General features: G+C 42.7%; 1 protein-coding gene across 3 annotated transcripts; it reads right to left on the reverse strand.

The window, feature by feature from the left end:
- Positions 1 to 2,731: 2,731 nt before the first annotated feature.
- On the reverse strand, positions 2,732 to 18,805 carry LOC107317724 (tetratricopeptide repeat protein 38-like). 3 transcript variants are annotated; one of them, XM_085522528.1, is made up of 14 exons: positions 18,756 to 18,805; positions 16,754 to 16,831; positions 15,960 to 16,041; positions 14,893 to 15,064; positions 12,897 to 13,070; positions 11,850 to 11,925; positions 11,304 to 11,423; positions 8,508 to 8,567; positions 7,474 to 7,512; positions 6,995 to 7,076; positions 6,444 to 6,609; positions 5,537 to 5,696; positions 5,184 to 5,257; positions 2,732 to 4,633 (listed from the first exon to the last, which is right to left on the reverse strand). In XM_085522528.1, the coding sequence occupies exons 1-14, from the start codon at positions 18,777 to 18,779 to the stop codon at positions 4,540 to 4,542; spliced, it is 1,401 nt and encodes a 466-aa protein (XP_085378654.1). In that variant the 5' UTR covers positions 18,780 to 18,805; the 3' UTR covers positions 2,732 to 4,539. The 3 variants fall into 3 exon arrangements, with proteins under 3 accessions (XP_085378654.1, XP_085378658.1, XP_085378665.1); XM_085522532.1 differs by lacking the exons at positions 14,893 to 15,064; positions 16,754 to 16,831; positions 18,756 to 18,805 and having other exon boundaries at positions 15,960 to 16,047; XM_085522539.1 differs by lacking the exons at positions 2,732 to 4,633; positions 5,184 to 5,257; positions 5,537 to 5,696; positions 6,995 to 7,076 and having other exon boundaries at positions 6,467 to 6,609.
- Between the last annotated feature and the right edge of the window lie 889 nt (positions 18,806 to 19,694).

The following is a 19,694-nucleotide window of genomic DNA, read 5'->3' on the forward strand; positions in this document are numbered from 1 at the left end:
TTATGGATCCAAAGAAGCAACAGTTGATGCTGATGGTCCAAAGAAAGGCAACAAGGCTTGTGAAGGGCTTGGAGAATATGCCCTATGAGGAGAGACTGAAGGGGCTGTTTAATCTGGGGAAGAGGAGGCTGAGGGGAGACATTATTGCTCTCTTCCAATATCTGAAAGGTGCCTAAAGCGAGAGTGGGGTTGTTCTCTTCTCACTGGTGACAGGACAAGGGGAAATGGCCTCACATTGTGCCAGGGTAAGTTTAAGTTGGATATCAGGAAAAACTTTACAGAAAGGGTTGTTAAGCACTGGAATAGGCTCCCCAAGGAGGTGGTTGAGTCACCATCCCTGGATGTGTTTAAAAACTGCTTAGATGTTGTGCTCACAGACATGATTTAGTGGAGGGTTGTTAGAGCTGGGGTAGTATGGTTAGGTCATGGTTGGACTCAATGACCTTACAGTCTTTTCCAACCTGAATGATTCTATGATTTTATGATTCTGTGGTGCAGTTAAGAAGGGCTTTATAACTCTGGCTGGAAGCCACTGCGGACCAGTGCCTGTGGAAACACAAGCATAACCTTTTCCCCAAGTTGTTAGTAGAGCTTTTACATTTTGGTGGAAAAAGGTATGCCATAACTACGTCTGTTTAAACTACGTCTGTTCAAACATACTATGTACAACCACAACACCTGCCAGTTGACCTGCTAGTTTATTAACTTCCATTAAAGGTCCAAGCAAGGCGGTACGGGACCAAACACGTGCAGTGAAGTAACACTCCTTTCATGTATTAATCAAAACCAAAAGGGAATACAGTAATGCAAATAGCTGCTCGTTAGACACCTCCCTTAAATATGGGCAGCTACACTGCCACTGCGTGCCCGTTGCTGAGTCTCTGACAGCTGGTGTTCTCCTCCACGCTGCACTGTGGGGAGGCGGCCCCAAGGGCAGATGGTTGCATGGCTCTTCTTCTTTGGGCAATTTCAGCACAAATGGCCTGGCCAACCACATGCAAAGTAATTCTGAAAAGTCTAATCTAATTGCCACTAATGCTGCAGCCATCATATTGCACTGAAGTTGCACAGTGCCCACCTTATTATAAGCAGCTATCACTTGTAAGAGGGTGGGCTTGTTCAGAGGGCAAAGAACTCTGATAATCCTCATGAGCATTTTCTGTAGCCATCTTTTGTAGCAATACCTCCCGTTCCTCCTCATTTGCCACCTGTTTGTCCAGACTATCTTTCAGTTTATCAAAAACATAAACTGCATGAAATGTTCACCCGGGCCCTGCTTTATGCTGGTAAATGAATGTTGAGGCTTACTCTCATGGGGACCTTTAAAAAGGCACCAAGGCCTTAAGGCTTTGGATTGGTCCAAAGCCACAGCATTCAATTTGTACTTGAGACATTGTGGTGGCATAATTTCCTTCCCCAGGCAAGGCTTCCATACCAATATCATCTTGTAATGGGTCCCCATTTGGTCTACCCAGATTCTCTATTGCCTTTTGTTGTGCAGATTCTCTCCAAAAGCTCATGCGCATCATGAACTGAGTACCTGTCAAAATCAATTGTGCCAAGGTCTTGCAGTCATGAAGACAAAGAGCATACTGGTTCAGGGTCTAAAGGGTCAGTGTCCTCTTCATCCTAGCCATTTGCAGCAGCTCCCACCACAGTAGAGCGGTGGGCTCTATCAGCATGGTGGATTCCGTATGTTTTTCAGCAACTCAAAAACTGATCTCCAGGGCCCCAAAAGGTCTTTGGCCACAGGGCCATAACGCATAGCTGCATCCCACAGACTTACTCCCACTTTGTCCCACATTTCTTTGTCATAAATCATAGTGCAATCTACTCCTACGCTGCAAGAGACCCATACCAAAAGTTACCTTAAACCAATGCTTTCCACATGGTGCTTATGCAAAATCACTTCCAGTATTTAGCAAACTGCCTTCAGCTCCTTTGTCACACTCTCTCCCATAGTTCCCCACTGTGCACCTCCATCCTGCAGAAGTGATCGTGGCTGCACAGCTTGTTCCTTTTTCCTTTCAGCAGTCTCGGATCCTGCTTCCCTTCAGTGGCCCTGGGTTCTGCTGTAGTTCCAGAGCTAAGCGAGCTAATGGCAGAACCTGAGCTCAGGTAGCAAGTACAGGAGCTCAAGAAGGAGCTGTGACTCTCACCTCTGTAACTCTGTTCTTCAGATCTTAAATAATACTGTCAATGCAAAAAGGAGATGCTGGCAGAGGAGTTACTGCGCAGGCTCACAAAGTTTGATGTGCAGTACAGAGGAGTAGCCACTTCTCCTTTTAAACCAGAAGAAACGCCGAGGAGGCTCCAGGAAGGCAGCCTGCTCATTTCAGAGAGAATCACTGAGATAAAACAAGAGCAAGGATTCAGCTGTGTTTGTGTATGCACAGTCTGTGCAAAAAAGTATCACAGCAAATGTTTACATAATAGCTTATGTCAGCTGATTTTCTACTGCTCTACTGAGATTTCAAAAGGGGAGCTTTGTGTTTGTTTTCCATAGCAGCCAGTTGGATCATTTCAAATAAAAGTAAGAAGGGGAAGGTTAAAACAAACAAACCCAAAAAAGTGCTCATGTACAGCAAAACCTGCAGTACCAGTGAATGAAAAAGCTTCCAGTCACATTCATAGAAAAAAGTCAACGCAGGTTTTATAGGTTTACGTACTCAAGTTGAATAGTCCATTTAGAAGCCTCATCCTGAAAGGCAAAGAAGTCACACGCTTGTTGTTCAGCTGAGCTCATCTTTGAATTTATTGATATAAAGCAGACAATTCTGAATCACACTGTATCAAAAGTACTATAAATGCCATCCTTAGATTTACATAGCAACTCATTGCTTAGGATATACATTTTGTAAGCAGACAGCAGATTTCTCAGGCTTTTGCTGCCTAACAAGATTTCATAAATTTATTTACCTGAAGTCATTGCTTGAAATACATAGATTAGAAATGAGTTGTGCTGCATCTGGGCACACAGACTATTGACTTATTTGAAATGCTGGGAGCTACAGCTCTCCCCCTGATTCAAAAGGCTGCAAAAGCCTTTACACAGTTTCACAGACAGTCATCAATTCATAGCTAAAATATTTTTTCCTTAAATATAAGAAAAAGGGTAGCAGCAAGGCACTTGCCCATTTCAAGTGCATGTGCAGGAACTCCAGGGTAAGTGCAGGACCAGCTACATAAGTGCTTTGCATCAAAAGAATGCTCAGGGATATGATTTAGAGTTGGGTACTATGGTTAGGCTGCAGTTGGACTTGATGATCTTCAAGGTTTTTTCCAACCTGGGAAATTCTATGATTCTATACATCTGAAACTGCTGTGAGAGACGGGGATGAGCCTGAGCTGGAAGTAGGTGCAGGCACACATGTCCAGGAGTGCTTACAGATGCCAGAGCTTAGGTAGTTAAAGAAGGAAGCATTTCTCTACTGGAACAAGAAGAGGAGGCCTTAGAATTGCTTTAAAATTCTATCTTCTTTCTATCAGAGATTTCTGGATTACTGCTCCAAGACAACACATTACCTCTGCTACACTGCAGAGGTGGAATCCAGAGGCACCAGAAACTCTCAGGGCTTTACAGTTCACATTATGTCTTATGCAAATCAAAGTATCAAAGCCTGACAAAAGATTTGTGGCAGGATAAAGCTCTGTATCGGTTACTATAAGCTCTCCTTTTGCAACAGCCCCCTTCCAGACTTTATCTGCACTGAGATACCTAGTGTTCCTATCAAGTGCATGAAAGTTAGTTTTAAACTCTACTTTGCTAACATGGCATGTGTGCTATTGAGATGGTAGTAAGGCCTGACTTCCCTAAGGGTAAGGAAAGCACTAAGACTCCATCCCCAACTTCAACTCAGATCACACAGTTTCAGCTGAAATTCGGGCTAAAATTTTCTTCATAAAAATCCACATGAAAGCAGAACAAACCAGCGGTCAGCTACTGTCCACATTGTCAGGCCTCATTCCCCTAGAAAGTCCAGGAAACTCAGACGCAACATCTTGAATGGAAAAAAATCTAACTTGTTGTAAGAGGGTGTTTAAAAATATGCACCAAGAAAAAGATTCTGATGGCAGACAGATCTGAAATGCCAGGGTAATTTAAGTCTTAATGGACTGGGAGCTTGACACTGCATTAGCTCGGGACCTATTCTTATGCTGAGAAGGTCAGTTTGAAGTATCTGGAAAGTTTACTTAATATTTAGCATATTGATGAAGTAACAAACTGGGACAACCAATGACTGAAAGCCAGGCACTGCTACTGTACTGAATAGTAGCACGGTCAGAGGGAACTTCAAAGAAAATGGACTAGAAAAGCAAGGTCCCAGGAAGATTCAGATAGCCATGCATAACAAGCAGGTAATCTTCTAATTTCCATGCAGAATCATCCATGATTTAAAGCTGTTGCATTTCAGATTATATTTCCAAGGAAGCTGTCATCAGATCTCTTGCTCCTAGGGATTCTCTAGCATGGTTTGCAGCACAGCGTCCCTCCACTCCCTTCAATTGGTAAGCTTATTGCTAGCACTGAGGACAGACTTATGCCACTGAATGAATGGCCGCTGCCCTCCGTATAAGACGTTCCGTCATTGGTGAATTTGGTCTCATCACATCACGTTCTCTCAAGAGGCACCTGAAAAAGGAGAATAAGTAGCAGGAAAATGGGAAGGAATCCACTGAGTACATCATGTGAGTACATCATGTTTTCCCATAAGACCCCAACAGTAGCAGTACAAGAGCAGGAAAACAACATCTAAAGACCTGCTCCTCATTTCCTTTCTAACACTGACAGAGACGGAAAATGAGCACTCGGAGGGTACAAAATAATCATTCTGATATATTTTATCTGCTATTCATGTTTCAAAAAGACTTCAAGAGGCAAACAGGCAAGGCTTCCTGTTGTCCTGAGGAGACAGGCATTCCTTCAAGTGCACAGCAGGCTCAGTTAATAAATTTAAACACAATACTACAGAGGCCTATGAGAAACACCTATGATTTCTGCTAAACAAAACTCTTGTTATTTGTACTAAAGCAAGCATGCAAGTCAGAATCTGCTCATTTAACATGAACACTTGAGTGCAATATCAGCACAAATGTAGTTGTTTGGAAGTACTTTGCCACATCCTCATTTTAAAACAGTACTATCACCACAGAAACAAAAAATTAACAGGAAAAATACTCACTTAGCAAGGTTTCGTTTGGCTTGAGATTTACAATTTAAAGCAGCGTGAATCAATAGCTGGCTGAAAACATCTCTCTGCAAAATAAGTCAGTAAAGAGGCAAGTAAGTAAGTAACTCTCAAAGTGTTTCTGGTTACAACATCCCATTTACCATCAGCCCCCAGTCAAGTGCTCCTGCTGCTATGTTTGCTAATGCCACTGTGAAGTGTTTGCAATCAGGATTTGGTCACAGGCACGGTTCAGCTGTTCCCTTTTCTCAGAATCAAGGGCTCCTAACAATGAAAGCACCTCAGGGAGGCTACTGGAAGTGAACCAAGTCACATGTTGAGTCACATTTTCTATTGATGTCCTTTACCTGAGCATTACTGCCTCCCAGTTCGACTATTTGATAACGGATCGGGTACAGCAGATCCACAGCTTTGTCACAATTTCCATTTTCAAACTCCACAAAAGCCTGGAGTAATGGCAACCCCACACGAGGAGTCAGAGAGAGCACATAGTCTTCACCAGGGTCTCTGTAGAACAAGAAAGTGACAAAATCTCACAGATCAAGGGAGAAATATGCATATTCAATGCCAGCCTGGCATGGCCTGTAGACAGAATGTTCTTTTGACTCTTCAAATCCTGATGTTGCAGGTACTGTACCTAGTAACTTTTGGTGTGGTTATTTTACTTTCGCCTTTTTATTACTCATCAGTCAACTGGATTTCATTCTTCTGCACACATTCACATGTCACAAGGCCAAGCCTTTGCAACACGCCACCTTGGTTGGGAAAAAAATCGAGAGAATTCTGCACTAGTTTTTCTTCTGATCAAGATGTGTGTGAAGAGAGAGGAAACCAGATGTAAGTGGAATTTTTAACTGGCAAGCTGCAAAGCAATACCAGCAATTATGAGCTCAAAATTGCTCAGCATTTAAATACTCAAATCAACCATACATTGTACAAAGTCTGTACTGTTATACAGGCGAAATCCTTTATCTGCTGCATGTAACATAACTTAGCACAAACCCACAGCAAGAAAACACAAAGCAAACATTCAGTTAGCACCTGTGACAAATGTAAGTGGTTCCTGCTTTACAAGAACAGAAGCCCCCCCTAGACATTTACTCATAAAAATAATTACAGAGACGGCCTAAATGGACACTGGTCTGTTTAAACCAGCCCTGGCCCAGTGACAACGTAAAGCCAGAGAAATCATCACTTAAATACTCAGAGGCCAGAATATTTATTCAATACAGTACTTCAATTCACGTAACCTACTTGGCAAGTTCTTGAAGAGTTGTTAAAAGCTCTTCAGTAGTTTTGTGGTCTTTGGCTCCAAGGGAGGACATCAACAGGTGTGCATCGTTGAAGAGAAGAACATGATCTTTGGTGTGCTTCTTTGCACGCTTAAGGACACTGTCCCATCTGTCTCCAAGCTTTACACCTATGAGTAAAAGTTACTTTTTAAAATAAAAACACCACATGCAAAAACATCACTTATAAGTACAGTATGTATCAGCATCAGGTGCCATGGATAGCACTGCTACTAAACTCAAGAAAGCAGTCTCTCTTAAGGCCACAGAGTAATGCCGAGTTACAGGCTGCCTTATCAAGGCAAAGGGTTCAGTGACTGTCAGTAATTTATCACCAATATTTTAGACTGCATTATGTGAGGATCTCTCTTCGTCAAGATTTCTTCTGTAACACTGACCAAGCTTGCTCTGTAAGTATCTTCAAACACCTTTCTGACATGCTAGGGTGTGTGTTGGAGGGCTAAAAGAAAACTGTTCCCCTTAGTGTTGAAGAAGAACTACACGTGAATATCCTACCTTCCAGATGAAGCCTGTACAGCATCGAAGAACTATCTAATATATCCAGCATGCTTTTACCCGACCGGAGCCTGGGAGCAATCTGTAATCACAAGAGCTCATGAGCTGTGCTACCAGGAACTTACTTAGATAATCAAACTGCTGTGCACAGTACAAAACTATGTTTTCATTCATCCCAAAATACCTATCTCACAATTGCACTGCTAATTGCATCGTTCCCAAATACAGCAATTTGTAATGACAAATCACATTGCTTCGCTTGTGTTGTTTTACTGTTATGAAGTTCAACTCAGTAAGCACAGAGGATCATCAAGTTTGTTGTTTTTTCTCCCCAGTCTAGTGCCGTAAATTTTACTTCATTTTGCCAGAGTTAATTTGATGCACGGCATGATGTGGAAGGTTTCAATTTCATGCAGAAGGAAGAAAGCACGTATCACAATCTGAATCATGCCCTTTAAAATATTAAAGACCCTACTCACGTGATTGTCGTAAATTGTCAAAGCAGCCTCATATTCCCCCTGTAAAAGCAAACAAGGACTGTGAGACTTATATTTTGGTAGAGCAAGCAAGAGTGATGAGTAGCAACCAAAGATGTAAATACAGTTAAGAGATGCTATAACATTACTTCACTGTCTCATGACTTAAGAAAAAACAAATAGAAAGAGTCCAAGATAAAGCAGGTTTCATTAGGTAAAACAACGTGGATATCAAGCTCGTTTACTAATGAGAACAAATAATGCTGTGTGTTACACATGAGGGAGAAAGATGAGGTTTCATCTCTCTTTCTAATCTTCCTTTCAGGATTCTTTGCAAAAGCTATGCAAAAGCTATGCTTCCTACATCATTAGTACCAAACATAAGCAACTGACACTGTGTTCTGTCCAAGGTATGACACCTCTTCAACAAGATGCAATCAATTAATTAAGGAGACAAATATAACAAGAGCTTAGCATTATGAAGTCCAAGGAAATTTTGCATTTCAACCTGATACACTGGGCAAGTTGCAACCATTACCAAAAAAGTTACACTAAATTTTAAAGGACTTAAATAACAGGAATTAGTGACATTAATGATCAACTTAATTAAACATAAATAACACTTATCAATGAAATTAGCCACCAAGTTTAGAGATTTGTGTCTTTTTTTCAGTCGGTGAATTTTGAGGTCAGCAAATTTGTACTGAATTTGAAGAGGATTTTCTGTTTTTTTTTCCTAAAAATAAGAGATCCAAGTTCATATTTCCATCAAATAATTGTACCAAGTGTAATCAGTGAGATTGTTTCTTCTTTAAAGATAAAATGCAGCAACCCTTCAACATTCTAGCAAAGATAATGGAACTTTGTTCAATGTAATTAAAAATTCTCAAAATAATGGCACAAGATGACTCTCTTGTAAAAACACCACTGTACAATTTTATAACAGCATCCCTTGAAACACTAGTATTACCTTTTCACTAGCATTGGATGAACTATCTGTAAGGACCATAAATCACCAATATGAAAACATCTCGTACCTTTTCTATGAAGCCTAAAGCCCAGTGCCAGTAATTATGGGTAGTAAGCATATCACTGCCCTGCAAAAAAGTAAACAGAGGAATATTATGATTTACATAATAATTTCATTTCAACATATCTAGGCAGGTTTCTGTTTTCCTCGTCAACCAGTAAGTGCTTGAGAAGACAGGAGAGATAACAACTTCACATCAGTTGGCCTACATGAAATCTCCCATTGTTACACTCGCTCCTTGCAATGTCAGGGAACACTGCAAAAATCAAAGTTCTCCCCAAGTCTTTTTCCAGAGAAGAACCGCATGTGGATGCCTCAGAGTTCACTCTTCTGCAGCACTACTTAAGGAAAAGAATACAAAACTTAACTATAACAAGAGTAAGATTTGCCTCATCCACAATGTAAGGGTCTTGACTGAAGTAACTAGGATAGACAGTGTGGAAAAATACCCACCTTAGGAGGGCCATTCATCCCACTCACCTAGATTCCCATTTCAGACTGAGTAAGACCTAAGTTTAAGAAGTGATTACTACCGGCTACAAAACAGATACCAAATACGTGGGCAGTTCCTCAGGTGAGATGAACATTCACTGAATGGTACCAACCTCACACCATCCTTCCCAGCTTACATCAGAAGTTCACAGAATCATAGAATCACTAAGGTTGGAAAAGACCTAAAAGATCATCCAGTCCAACCGTAAATGCTCTTCAAATGCTCTTTCCTACCCTATGCTTCAAGGCAATGTAATTGCTGTTCACTTCTGTGAGAAGGCTGAGAATAGACAAACAGGAATATACTTCCATTATCTTTAGGTGAAAAATCCTAATACCGGAAGGGTTCTCTCTTCTCATTCTCTCTCAAAAGAGTAGCTAAGTTTAATCTTCTCACAAGTGCACAAAGCATCTTCATTATCATACCAACAACTGCTTCAGTTGCAGGAAGCACAAAGGTTCCTGATGAATGTCAGAACTTCATTGAGCTACAATAAGTCCTTCAATTAACTTTGTTTAATATTACACCACAAAAATCAACAGCAGCAGCTCAAGTAGTTAAGTGTTCGGCATGAATCTGATCATACCATCAGATATAAATCAACCCCCTTCTTCTATTGCTGATTTTGAGTTCTGAATGAGATTAAATTGCTAAGTGAGAAGTGGGCAACAATGAAGCCCAAATACTCTGACAGTACAGATAGGCAATCCCAATCAGTAGAAAATTTCCAATGGATCAGGCCAAACACAGGCATCTTTAGTAAAGGTCTTAGAGAGCTCTGCTTTCTTGCACATGATTATATTTTAACTGGCTCAATGATGGTTAAAATGAACTAAATTGCATAAGTGAATGTATATTTCGTTATGACAATATCAGCTGTTATAAGCCTTAACTATGCTGGACCAGGCAAGAGGATACATCAGACGATTCTACTTCTAAATCTTGCTTTATTTGGATAAAGGGCATAGATGACAGAGACATGGAACTCTTAAGAAACGGGTCCAAACAGGTTCTAAAAATTAGAGAGCCATTTCAAAAATGGTTGTTGGTGGTTTTGAAGGCGCCACCCAACTGTCATTAAAACTACTGTGTCAAAGGATGAGATAATTTCTAAAGACATGACAGATAAGAACCTCAAACGAGGGTTGCTTGCACACCTAAGCTTGATATCTTAACTATAAAAATACCTCAAACGCAAACCATTCACCTAGCCTCATTATCCTGCCTTGTTCATTGAGTGAGGTGAAATGATGAGTCAGGTGACTCAGCAAAAAACACTCAAGGGTTCTCTCAACATCAAACAATGCCTCCCTCTGCTTTGAATATTATCATGTTACTTACTCCAAGAGCAATTGTTAGGATGAAAAACGCTGTGAATCACAAATAAAAATTAAGCTTCAGTTGCAGGAAAGGATCACATGACAGACTAAGCTGTCCAATACAATGAGTTTGTTATATAACAAGCTTGTCAGGTACACAAAGCAACTTCAGAAGACTAGTACAGAGACAGAAGTATGATGTCTTTTATTTTCTTATAGTTGACATAAGAAGCCTTTCACATCCAGAAGCAAAGAAAACTAACCAAACTAAAAAGAAAAAAAAACCCTAAAACCAACACAAAACGAACTGCATGAGCTTTCTGAACTGTGTGCTTTTGATGTGCTATTTCACTGCTCATCTTTTGTTCACCTGAAGAATTTAGACATTCTTCAAGAGATGTCTGATGCTCAATCTAAGCAAAACGCTTATGAAAATATCAATGCCCACTTTGCTGCTCTGAACAAGCGTCTATCAATGAAACACAGTGATCACAGTAAATTTTTATCTGATGCCACATCTGCCAACAGTGGCCATGGCTTTATGTCACACAAAACATCCAGCCAGTTCAATCTGCTTAGAAAAAAAGTAACTACGTTATGTGCTTGTACAAATCATGCTCTTGTTGAAAAGCAGGGTGATGTTTTACTTAAACAATACTCCCAGCTAACGTAAGGCACTCTGAGAGGACAGACTGTGTAAATGCTTCCCAACTCAAGTGTGTAACTTGGCACCTGTGTTATCTCAGTAGTGATGGATTGAAGTGGTCCAGAGTACGTGCCCATCATAATTGACATTTTTCTGCCTCTTGCTTCAAAAATTAGCATGAATACCAGCACCTCAAGTGAAGTTTTCTACTCATACCTGAAACTTGCATTGCTTGTAACACGTACACAGACAGGAAAGAATTCTATAAAGAATAGCAGGACTTGGCTGGAGCAGGCAAAGAAGACCTAAAAAGATACTTTTTGGAGATGCTTTGACAAAGCTTACCTTCCAGTTGTCTTCTGTTTCCTTCATGAATGCTAACCCTTTCTCCACCTCTGCTTTCATTTCATGTATGTGAGCTATAGTATGAGCTGACCATGCATCTGACCGATTTATACTCAAAGCCTACAAGTGGAAAAAAAGGAAACTGTGCTGAGTCACTCAAACTGGCAGGTAAGCATTTGTTACTGAAATCATGAATCAGTATCGGCCACAAAAGATTTGCATGCACTGGCATAATTCAGTCTACAACAGTATGAACAGTCAAGAGCAGATTACAGTAAAACAACCTAAAGTTCTTTAGTAGACATTAACAGCCAGTTACACATGGGGGATGCAGCAAAAGGCAGAGAAGATTTTAAGGGATAGTTATTAAGAGTTCCTTGTTAAAATGAGCATTTCCACATTGAGCTTTATCTCTTTCTTTCTTCCACTAAAAATGGTGATGATGAAGAGTCAGTTCACAGCATTTGTGCAAAACATCACTCTGAGATAGGGAGCACACGACTAACAATTCTCAAAACCTTTTACCATCATGAACAGGCAGATTACCTCACGGGCAAGCTCCTCAGCACGATCAAAGAAGTTTGATTCCATCAGTCCAAAAGCATAGTAGCCCTTCACGTAGCTAAGCAAAATGGAAAGGAACGACACTTTACCCATTTAGAACTAGACTTAAATAAGGAATGAAAAACACACTAGAAACAGCATTTAACTCAGAACAGTCCTTGCAAATTAGTTCACAATACTGAGCAACAGAAAGAGCTCACAGCCTACTTCTTATAAATGAGCATACTTAACAGAAGATGAACTCTTCCTTATGCCCAACAGAGACTATTTTGGCTCATTGGGCCCACCAGGCTGTAGGTGAAAGACATCCATTGTCAGGCTGGTGCTGGTGGCAACCCACACTAGGGCTCAAAGGATTCAGGTTTGTGGAGTACAGAACAACAAGTTACTCTGCATAGGAAATGGGGCCCAGAGATGCCAGCACAATAATCAGTGACAAGAAGCGTACCACCAGTATTTAAAAGCTGCTGACATTTACCCTTTCGTATAAACTGGAACTAAGAGTTGCACAGAGCAGTCATAAAAAGTGAAAAATTAGATGTTCGGGAGTAAGAAACTGTTGTCACCAAAGTTATCTGAATATCTCAAAGGCAACACATATGACTGTAGCCATCTGCTCTTTCTTCACTGCCCACTATATGCAAGCACCTTAACACAATGTGGCAAAGGTACCGTCATTAAGCAATAAAGGCCCAAAGTACAGGGCCAGTATATGATTCTGGGAACGTACCCAATTAAGTGGACAACAGTCTGCACCTTGGCAGAATTGTGCCAAAAAACTCTGCTGTCCTACTAAATGAACTGCTGCTCACTTCTGAAAACTAAACAAAACAACCTCAGTGTCAGCAGGGATACAGGGGAGATATTTGAGCTGTGGTCGCCTGTAATTCACTTGACTTCACTTATAAGCCATTGATCTTGACTAACTTCTGTTTCTAACAAATCTATTTGTTAGATGTGTTTCAACCTAAAGCCAAAAAGCATCCATACATAGATAAAGAGCAGTGTTGAAAATGAAGCGTGACTTACCTGCTCAGAGGAACATCAGGTGTCCAGAAAGGAAAAACCCGAGCAACAGAATCTCGCATTTGTACTTGATATCCTATGGAGAAATAAGTGTCCTGGGAAAATTTGAGGGCCAGCAAGTCAGTCGGATGGTTCTGTAGAATCTGCTCCCATATTTCACAAGCTTTCGGACGCTGCCTATAAACAAAAGTTTTGATTGTTGAAAGAAGACATGCACCACTGCCCTGCTTTTAGTTCTAAACATCTGCTGTTCTGAAAATGAGAAGAATCAACACCAAAAACCTTTTTCCTTCTTGAAGAAATTCTAGATCAGCTTGTTTTTTCTTTAAAAAACAACAGCCTGATTTGAACAGGGCACTTTCTGGGAAATCAGATTTAAAAGGTATTCTTACAAAAGCTGCAAAAGACAAGGAAAAAGAGACACACTTGAACCATAAAGGTTTTCCCATGAGACTGAACTTGAAGTTTGTACAGAGATCTGTTATCTACTTGGGACCTGGAACGTTTTGCAGATGGATCTGGAGAGGCTGGATAAAAGGGCTAAGTCCACCTTCATGACATTTAACAAGGCTAAGCCCCCAGTCCTACAGCGGGGTAACACCACCACCATACAGTGGTACAGACCAGGGCATGAGTGGCTGGAGAGTTGCTCATCAGAAAAGGAGCTGGGGGTGCTGGCTGACAGCCAGCAGTGAACCCAGGTGGCATGCAAAGGTCAATGGCATCCAGGCCTGCATCAGAAATAGTGTGGTCAGCAGGATGAGGGAAAGGATTGGCCCCGTACTCCATAACAGGGAGGCTGCACCTTGACTACTGTGATCGCTTTTGGGCCTCTCACAACAAACAACGATATTGAGTTGCTGGAACACGTTCACAGAAGAGCAAACAAGCTGAAGGGACCGTAAAACAAGACACTTCAGAAGCAACAGGTCATTATGTTTGGAGGAGGTCTACCTGACAGCAGGTTGCAGTCAGGGGGATACCAGAGGAATGGCTTCCATAGGGAAGTGGTGGAGTCCCAGTCCCACCATTCCCAGAACTATTTAAGAAATGCATGGACAAGACACTAAAGAACCTGCTGTAATGACAGAACTCCTTATTTCAGGTTGGTCATACTGAAGATGTTTTACATGCTAAGTCATTCTGTAATTTGATTGTTAATCCAAAGTCATATGCACACAGACACCTTTGTTCCAGTGGGAATTGAACCCGTACTAGCAGGGCTTCGATAGCTTCCTCTTTATCTTTGCTATGAAACACATGAGAGAGATAAAGCCACATTCACTTGTTTGACAAATAATAAAAGTGAATGATTACTTTTCTAGAGTGCACAGAAATTCATCAGACTGAATGGAAGAACAGTGCTTGACAGAACTACTGATACTAGCACCTCTCACTCTACATTCTGATGTAGGGAACACTGCAACAGGCTGCCCAGAGAGACTGCAGAGTTGTCTCCTGTGGAGATACTCCGGATTCATCTGTACTCATCTGGGGGGTGGACTCAGACTTTTGCGGTCCATCCCAACTCCTGCAATTCTGTGAAAAGTAAGTTTAAAGACCAGTTTGTGTGGGTCAAAGACTGTATTATATTACACTGGACCTTAGAGTTGTTATACACAGAAATATCCCATTTCTAAACACATTATATCACTGATGTAATTAAGATAGATTTAAAATAAGAAGTGCTTAAAGATGTGACACCGAGGCCACACAGCACTTCCCTTGTAGGATTCTGATAGTGATACAATTCTGGGAAATATGTTTGGGAATGATACCAAACACCTGATCCTGGTTATTTATAAGATGACTGGTTAGACTGCTAGAAAACACCCATACTCGGCATCACCTTGACCTCTGATAGCTTAAGCTCTTCACAGAGCTTTTCTTTCATGGGAAGAAAGAGCAAATGGGGATGCAGCAGTACGCAGTAACAGCAGGAAGGTCCTGGATGACAAAACAATCCGCTGTTTCTTTACCCAGAGGGCCAGCCACCTACCCTCTGGCAAACACGTCCAATGCCAACACGTGAAGCTTCTCCCGCTCAGTCAGAGGCTGAGATTTTGTCAGCGTCATCAATGTTTTCAGCGCATTGTCCAGATCTCTGTTGAGCCGCAATGAGCTTCCAATACCAATAAGTTGCAATCCATTAGCAATGACATGTCCCATCACTACAGAAATCAGCAAGTTACAACATGAGCGGTACAGAAATGCAGATAATTCATCTCTATATGAGCATGAAGAGGTTTGGGATGGTCTGGTTGAAAATGGGTCTCATTTGTAGCCAAAGAAGACTGAAAAGACTCATAAGCTTCAAGTTTCCACTGCCCTTCATGACAGGCATTGGAAAAGACTCAAGGTGATAAACACAGAAATATCACAGCCTGCTCTCCCCTCTAAACATTTACAGAATCCACTTTCCACTTGCCAAAATGAAGTACAAAGAACACAAAGAAACAGGACAGAAGGGCTGCTCCAAAAATAATACCTCCCATTTTATTACACTGGTCCACAACATCAGAGGCAAATGTTGGTACAGCAGTAGAACCTTCCCACCAATATTCTGTAACATTTTGTTGCCATATGGCTGCCAATGGCAGCAGAGGGGCAGCCTGCTAAAGTGATGCTTGACATGGAAGTGCGTATGAAGCAAAGGCGTGTCACTGAATTCCTTCACATGGAGACAGTGGACCCTATTGACATTACTGACTCTTGCTGTGCACTTCTGAAAACCAAACAGTGGGTGCCAGCACAGCAAGGTGGCAGGTAATACATTTCAGCAGAGCCAACAACAGGCCACCTCTGCTAGTGCAGATCTTTATGAGCGTGGCACGCATGCTTCTGGTCATCTCTGGAAAAAATGCATTGCCAGAGGTGATGACTATGTTAAAAAAAAAAAAAAAGTTTTGTAGCTCAGAATGAGTTATGTCAAATAGTAGATTCTGTACCCATTGTGTTCTCTGTACCCATTGCAATTACCATGGAAATAAACAGGAGGCATTACTTTTGGAGATACTTACATATCATCCAGCACTTTCCATGCTAACACTTAAATGTTATACATACCAAAATTTGGATCTGCAGCCTTTAACTTGGAAAGACACCCTTCAATACCTCCTAGGTTCTCATCATTGCGCCATGTCGCATACTGTAAAAGAGAGAGACAGGGCCAACAACACTGGGCATCTTCTCATTCTCCCATAGAACAGCAGAAAGGCTTGGGCTGGAAGGGGCCTCCAAGATCCTCTACTTCCAAACTCTATTTGGCAGGGCTGCCAAACAAACAGGCATTACATCAGGCAGCCCATGGCCCCAGGAAGGTCAAAATTAAAGGAATTAAACAAAAGAGAAACTTCACACTTAGCACACCGAGTCTGCTTAGGAGGAAAACAGAAAAGATGTTTTCTTTAAGGTATTCTGGCCACCAGCAGAACTAACAATCTTCACATTTTATGCAGCATATGTCTCTTTGATGGTTCTCCAGTGTTAAGCATGACAAGCCTACCAGCTGAATGTTTTCCCACACCTACAACATTCAGCAGAGCTCTCTGCTTACAAGGTTTTCTGCAGACAGATACTGACTGAACTCAGCCTGATTCCCAGGCTCCGTTTCCTCTGCCTATTAGCAGAAAACACAGAAGAGCTTAACACCTCTGAGACTACAGCTTACCTGTTAGATCTTTGCTGTGGACACACCAGCACAGTGGCTGCTGGAGTGTTCTTTCCTCAAGAAATAAAACCAAATACACCTTTTTCTCATCTTCCAGACAGTAAGACATTCAAAAATCAGCTACAGCAAAGACTACTTGGTGCACAAGGCCCTCCAAAACACATCCCCTCATGTTTGTTTTAGGTCATACCTGCCTTACCGTAGCATCGAATAGTTTACAGGCTTCATTGCTTGTAGTGGACAGGGCAAGTCCAGCATCCTGCCAGGCCTGCACAATAAACAAAGAAAGAACCTGCTTATTCTACGTGCTGCTTTTCCAGACGCAGCCAACAAACTTCAAAAGCAATGATTTTCTGATGCTCTTCAACTGTGTTTTGTTCTTGTGTTGTTGTGCTGAACAGATGACTTGAACAGCCACAGAAACACTTTCTGCAGTCATAATTATAGATGATGTTACATAAAGACAATTAGTTGTGGTTAACAGTGGGGAGGAAGAACCAACACGTCATAAACTGTAAAACTTTACAGGCTACAGACCTCAAAAAGCAAGAAGGATTCTTAACTCATTATGGTCCCCTTTCAACCAGTTCCTCTGCCGCAGGCACACCTCATGTGAAATTGTCACGTGCTGAATTAAGGCACGAGTTTCCTACATGTGACAGCAGGGCTGTGTTTTCCCACACAGCATAGCAACTCAACCACAAGTTTGTCTCCACACAACGTGTGATCAACTCTGTTTGTTTTATCCCCCAACTTGAACTGCTGCGTCATGGCCTGAACAACTGACCAAGCACCTGGAGAAAAGACCCTGCCAGCTCTGAAAGCCAGGCTTCACCCTGTTGGACATAATTTAAGGGCTGACTGCCATACAGGAATGCTTGCTACTTTGTGGAGGTTTTTTTTCCCTGCAAGCCTAGATCCTTTGATACTGATGAACATTCTTATTCTTCATAACATCTTTCTATTGCGCTGCTCCTTCTGCCTTTACACCTTGGCTCATGGCTCAACTTATGAGACTTTTTTGGCAATAAGACTCTAACTGATAGCTGCAAATTAAACAAGGGGGGGGGGGGGGGAGCAGTGGGTGCCACCAGGTCATGGCTTCTGATTATAGTTGTAAAGATAAGCAGAATTTGGAGGAGAGGCAGGGGCCCTGCTTGAAGGAGCCGGCCACTACCAAAGATGTTAATACCTGTGCATGGCAAAGAAGGCACCACTCCCTGCTGGTTTATCTGGAGGTCCAGGACAATCAAGCTAACAGAAAGAAAAAAAAAAGGGGGGGGGGGGGAAGGAGCAGAGAATGGTGATAAAAGGTCTCTACTAAACTAAGCAATTTGGAGAGGGTTTCCCAGAGAAAAACAAATCCCTGAGGAAAGAACCCCCCAGGCTCTGCTTGCTGTCAAGCTTCCTGACTTTCTACCATCCCCTGCAGTAACTGGATGAGTTCCCTGGATCAACAGGCAGCCACAAACTATGCTGGACCCACGAAGGTGACTATCGCTCTGGCTTTCTGCAAATGACTCTTTGCTTTTATTTGCTATACCCTTTCTATTGCCTTTCATTCCCCATCTCCCTGGGTGACTAGCACTTGTAACTGGTTGGGCAAATATTGACACAATGTGTCTTAATCTCAACGAGAAGCGTGTATATACATGAAAGAACCTGATCTCTCTCTAGTAATTGGCAGGAGATACAACCTAACTAACTCCCCATCTCAACTTGTACACACCTTCAGCGTCTTCATTGTTAAACCTCATAGGGAGGCTGTTAGCCATACCTTAAACAATATTCCAAAGCTTTCTCACAGAGATTTGATTAATGGCTCATATTCCAACAGTCCAAGTACCAGAAAGTTCACATAACAAGTCTGAAAGTCTAGTGCACAGTATCAAACCACAAACTTCTTTACAGCACACAAGCGCGAGTCCAGAAACAGCAAGAAGAAAATAGCCAAGAGTGCAGACAGGTCAAGACAGCTACGTACGGGTCACCTGGCTTCCCCCAGGGGGAAACAGGCAGGACACCCTCCCAGCCTCAGCCGCCTCAGCTCCCCCACCCCGTCCCGGTAGAGGCTGAAGCCGAGCCCTGCTCGACTCGCCGCCCACACTCCCGGCAGCTGCGGGACCCCCGGGCTCAGCGGGCTCGGCCGCTCGGCTCCCTCGTTGCGCCGCTCCTTTCCGGCCCACCCGTACCTTGCAGTCCCTCAGCGGTGCCATGGCCGTCCCACAACCCCTTCACAACTATTGCCGGAGCGACTCCGCTGTTCTTAAAGCACGCAGGACAAGGGGCCGGGCCGGCCTCGGGGGCGGGCGTGGGGCGGGGCCGTTCATCCTCTCGGCGTGGCGTGGCCGCCGATCCAGCCGCGACGCTGAGCGCTCCGTGCGGGCTGTGTCCCCTGCTGGCAGTGCGCGCTGCAGGACGAGCGCCTTCCCCCTCCCTGCCGTCCTGCCATGCCTCTGATCCTTGAGAGCAGCTCGGCAGAGAAGGAGCTGGGGGTCCTGATGGAAGAGAAACTTAACATGAGCCAGCAGTGTGCTCTTGCAGCTTGGAAGGCAAATGGTATCCTGGGCTCCATCAGGAGAGGGACAACCTACACAACCTACCTCTGACGTACAAGGTCATAGTAGCTTCCGACGTATCCAAAACGGCCAAAATTAACTCAGTGGAGGACAACACGTTTGGCACAATCCTGTACTTTGGCTACCAGCCTAGAATGCCTCCATCTCTCCTTCCGGTTGGTGTGCCCTCTCAGAGGTATACCGTGACGCTGTATGTTCAAGTGTGTGATTCTCTGGGGGCATTTACCCAACTGAGCTTGCATGTCATAGCGCAGAACCCGGTGAAAAGTCGACCGCTAGCTGTGGTGTTCCATGAACTGCTTGCCTCAGTGAGTGGTTCAAGTGCGCCCATGACAGCCGGAGACTATTTCAATGCGGGCTATTTGGCTTATCTTGCAGCCTCCATCCTAAACTACATCAAAGCTGCGCCAACCCTCCAGATACCCAAGGCTCAGTTGAGGGAAAGCCTGATTAAGACAGCCCTGAATATTTCGATTGAGAACACAATGGAAATCAACCAAGTAGTAGCCTCTCTTTTTCAAGTCACAGAGCAACCCGAGGAGGTGAGCATTG

The sequence above is a fragment of the Coturnix japonica genome, chromosome 1, assembly GCF_054131305.1.
Source record: "Coturnix japonica strain WE chromosome 1, WE-NBRP24, whole genome shotgun sequence".
In the NCBI taxonomy this organism is placed as follows: Eukaryota; Metazoa; Chordata; class Aves; order Galliformes; family Phasianidae; genus Coturnix; species Coturnix japonica.

Bases quoted from the DNA above. Each gene is read 5' to 3' on its own strand.
- LOC107317724 (XM_085522528.1), bottom strand. From the start codon at position 18,779: ATGGCACCGCTGAGGGACTGCAAG. The intron at 16,832-18,755 runs GTACGGGTGGGC...TTTATTGTGCAG, and splicing joins CACCGCTGAGGGACTGCAAG to GCCTGGCAGGATGCTGGACT. The intron at 15,065-15,959 runs GTATGTATAACA...TGATTTCTGTAG, and splicing joins GGCTGCAGATCCAAATTTTG to TGATGGGACATGTCATTGCT.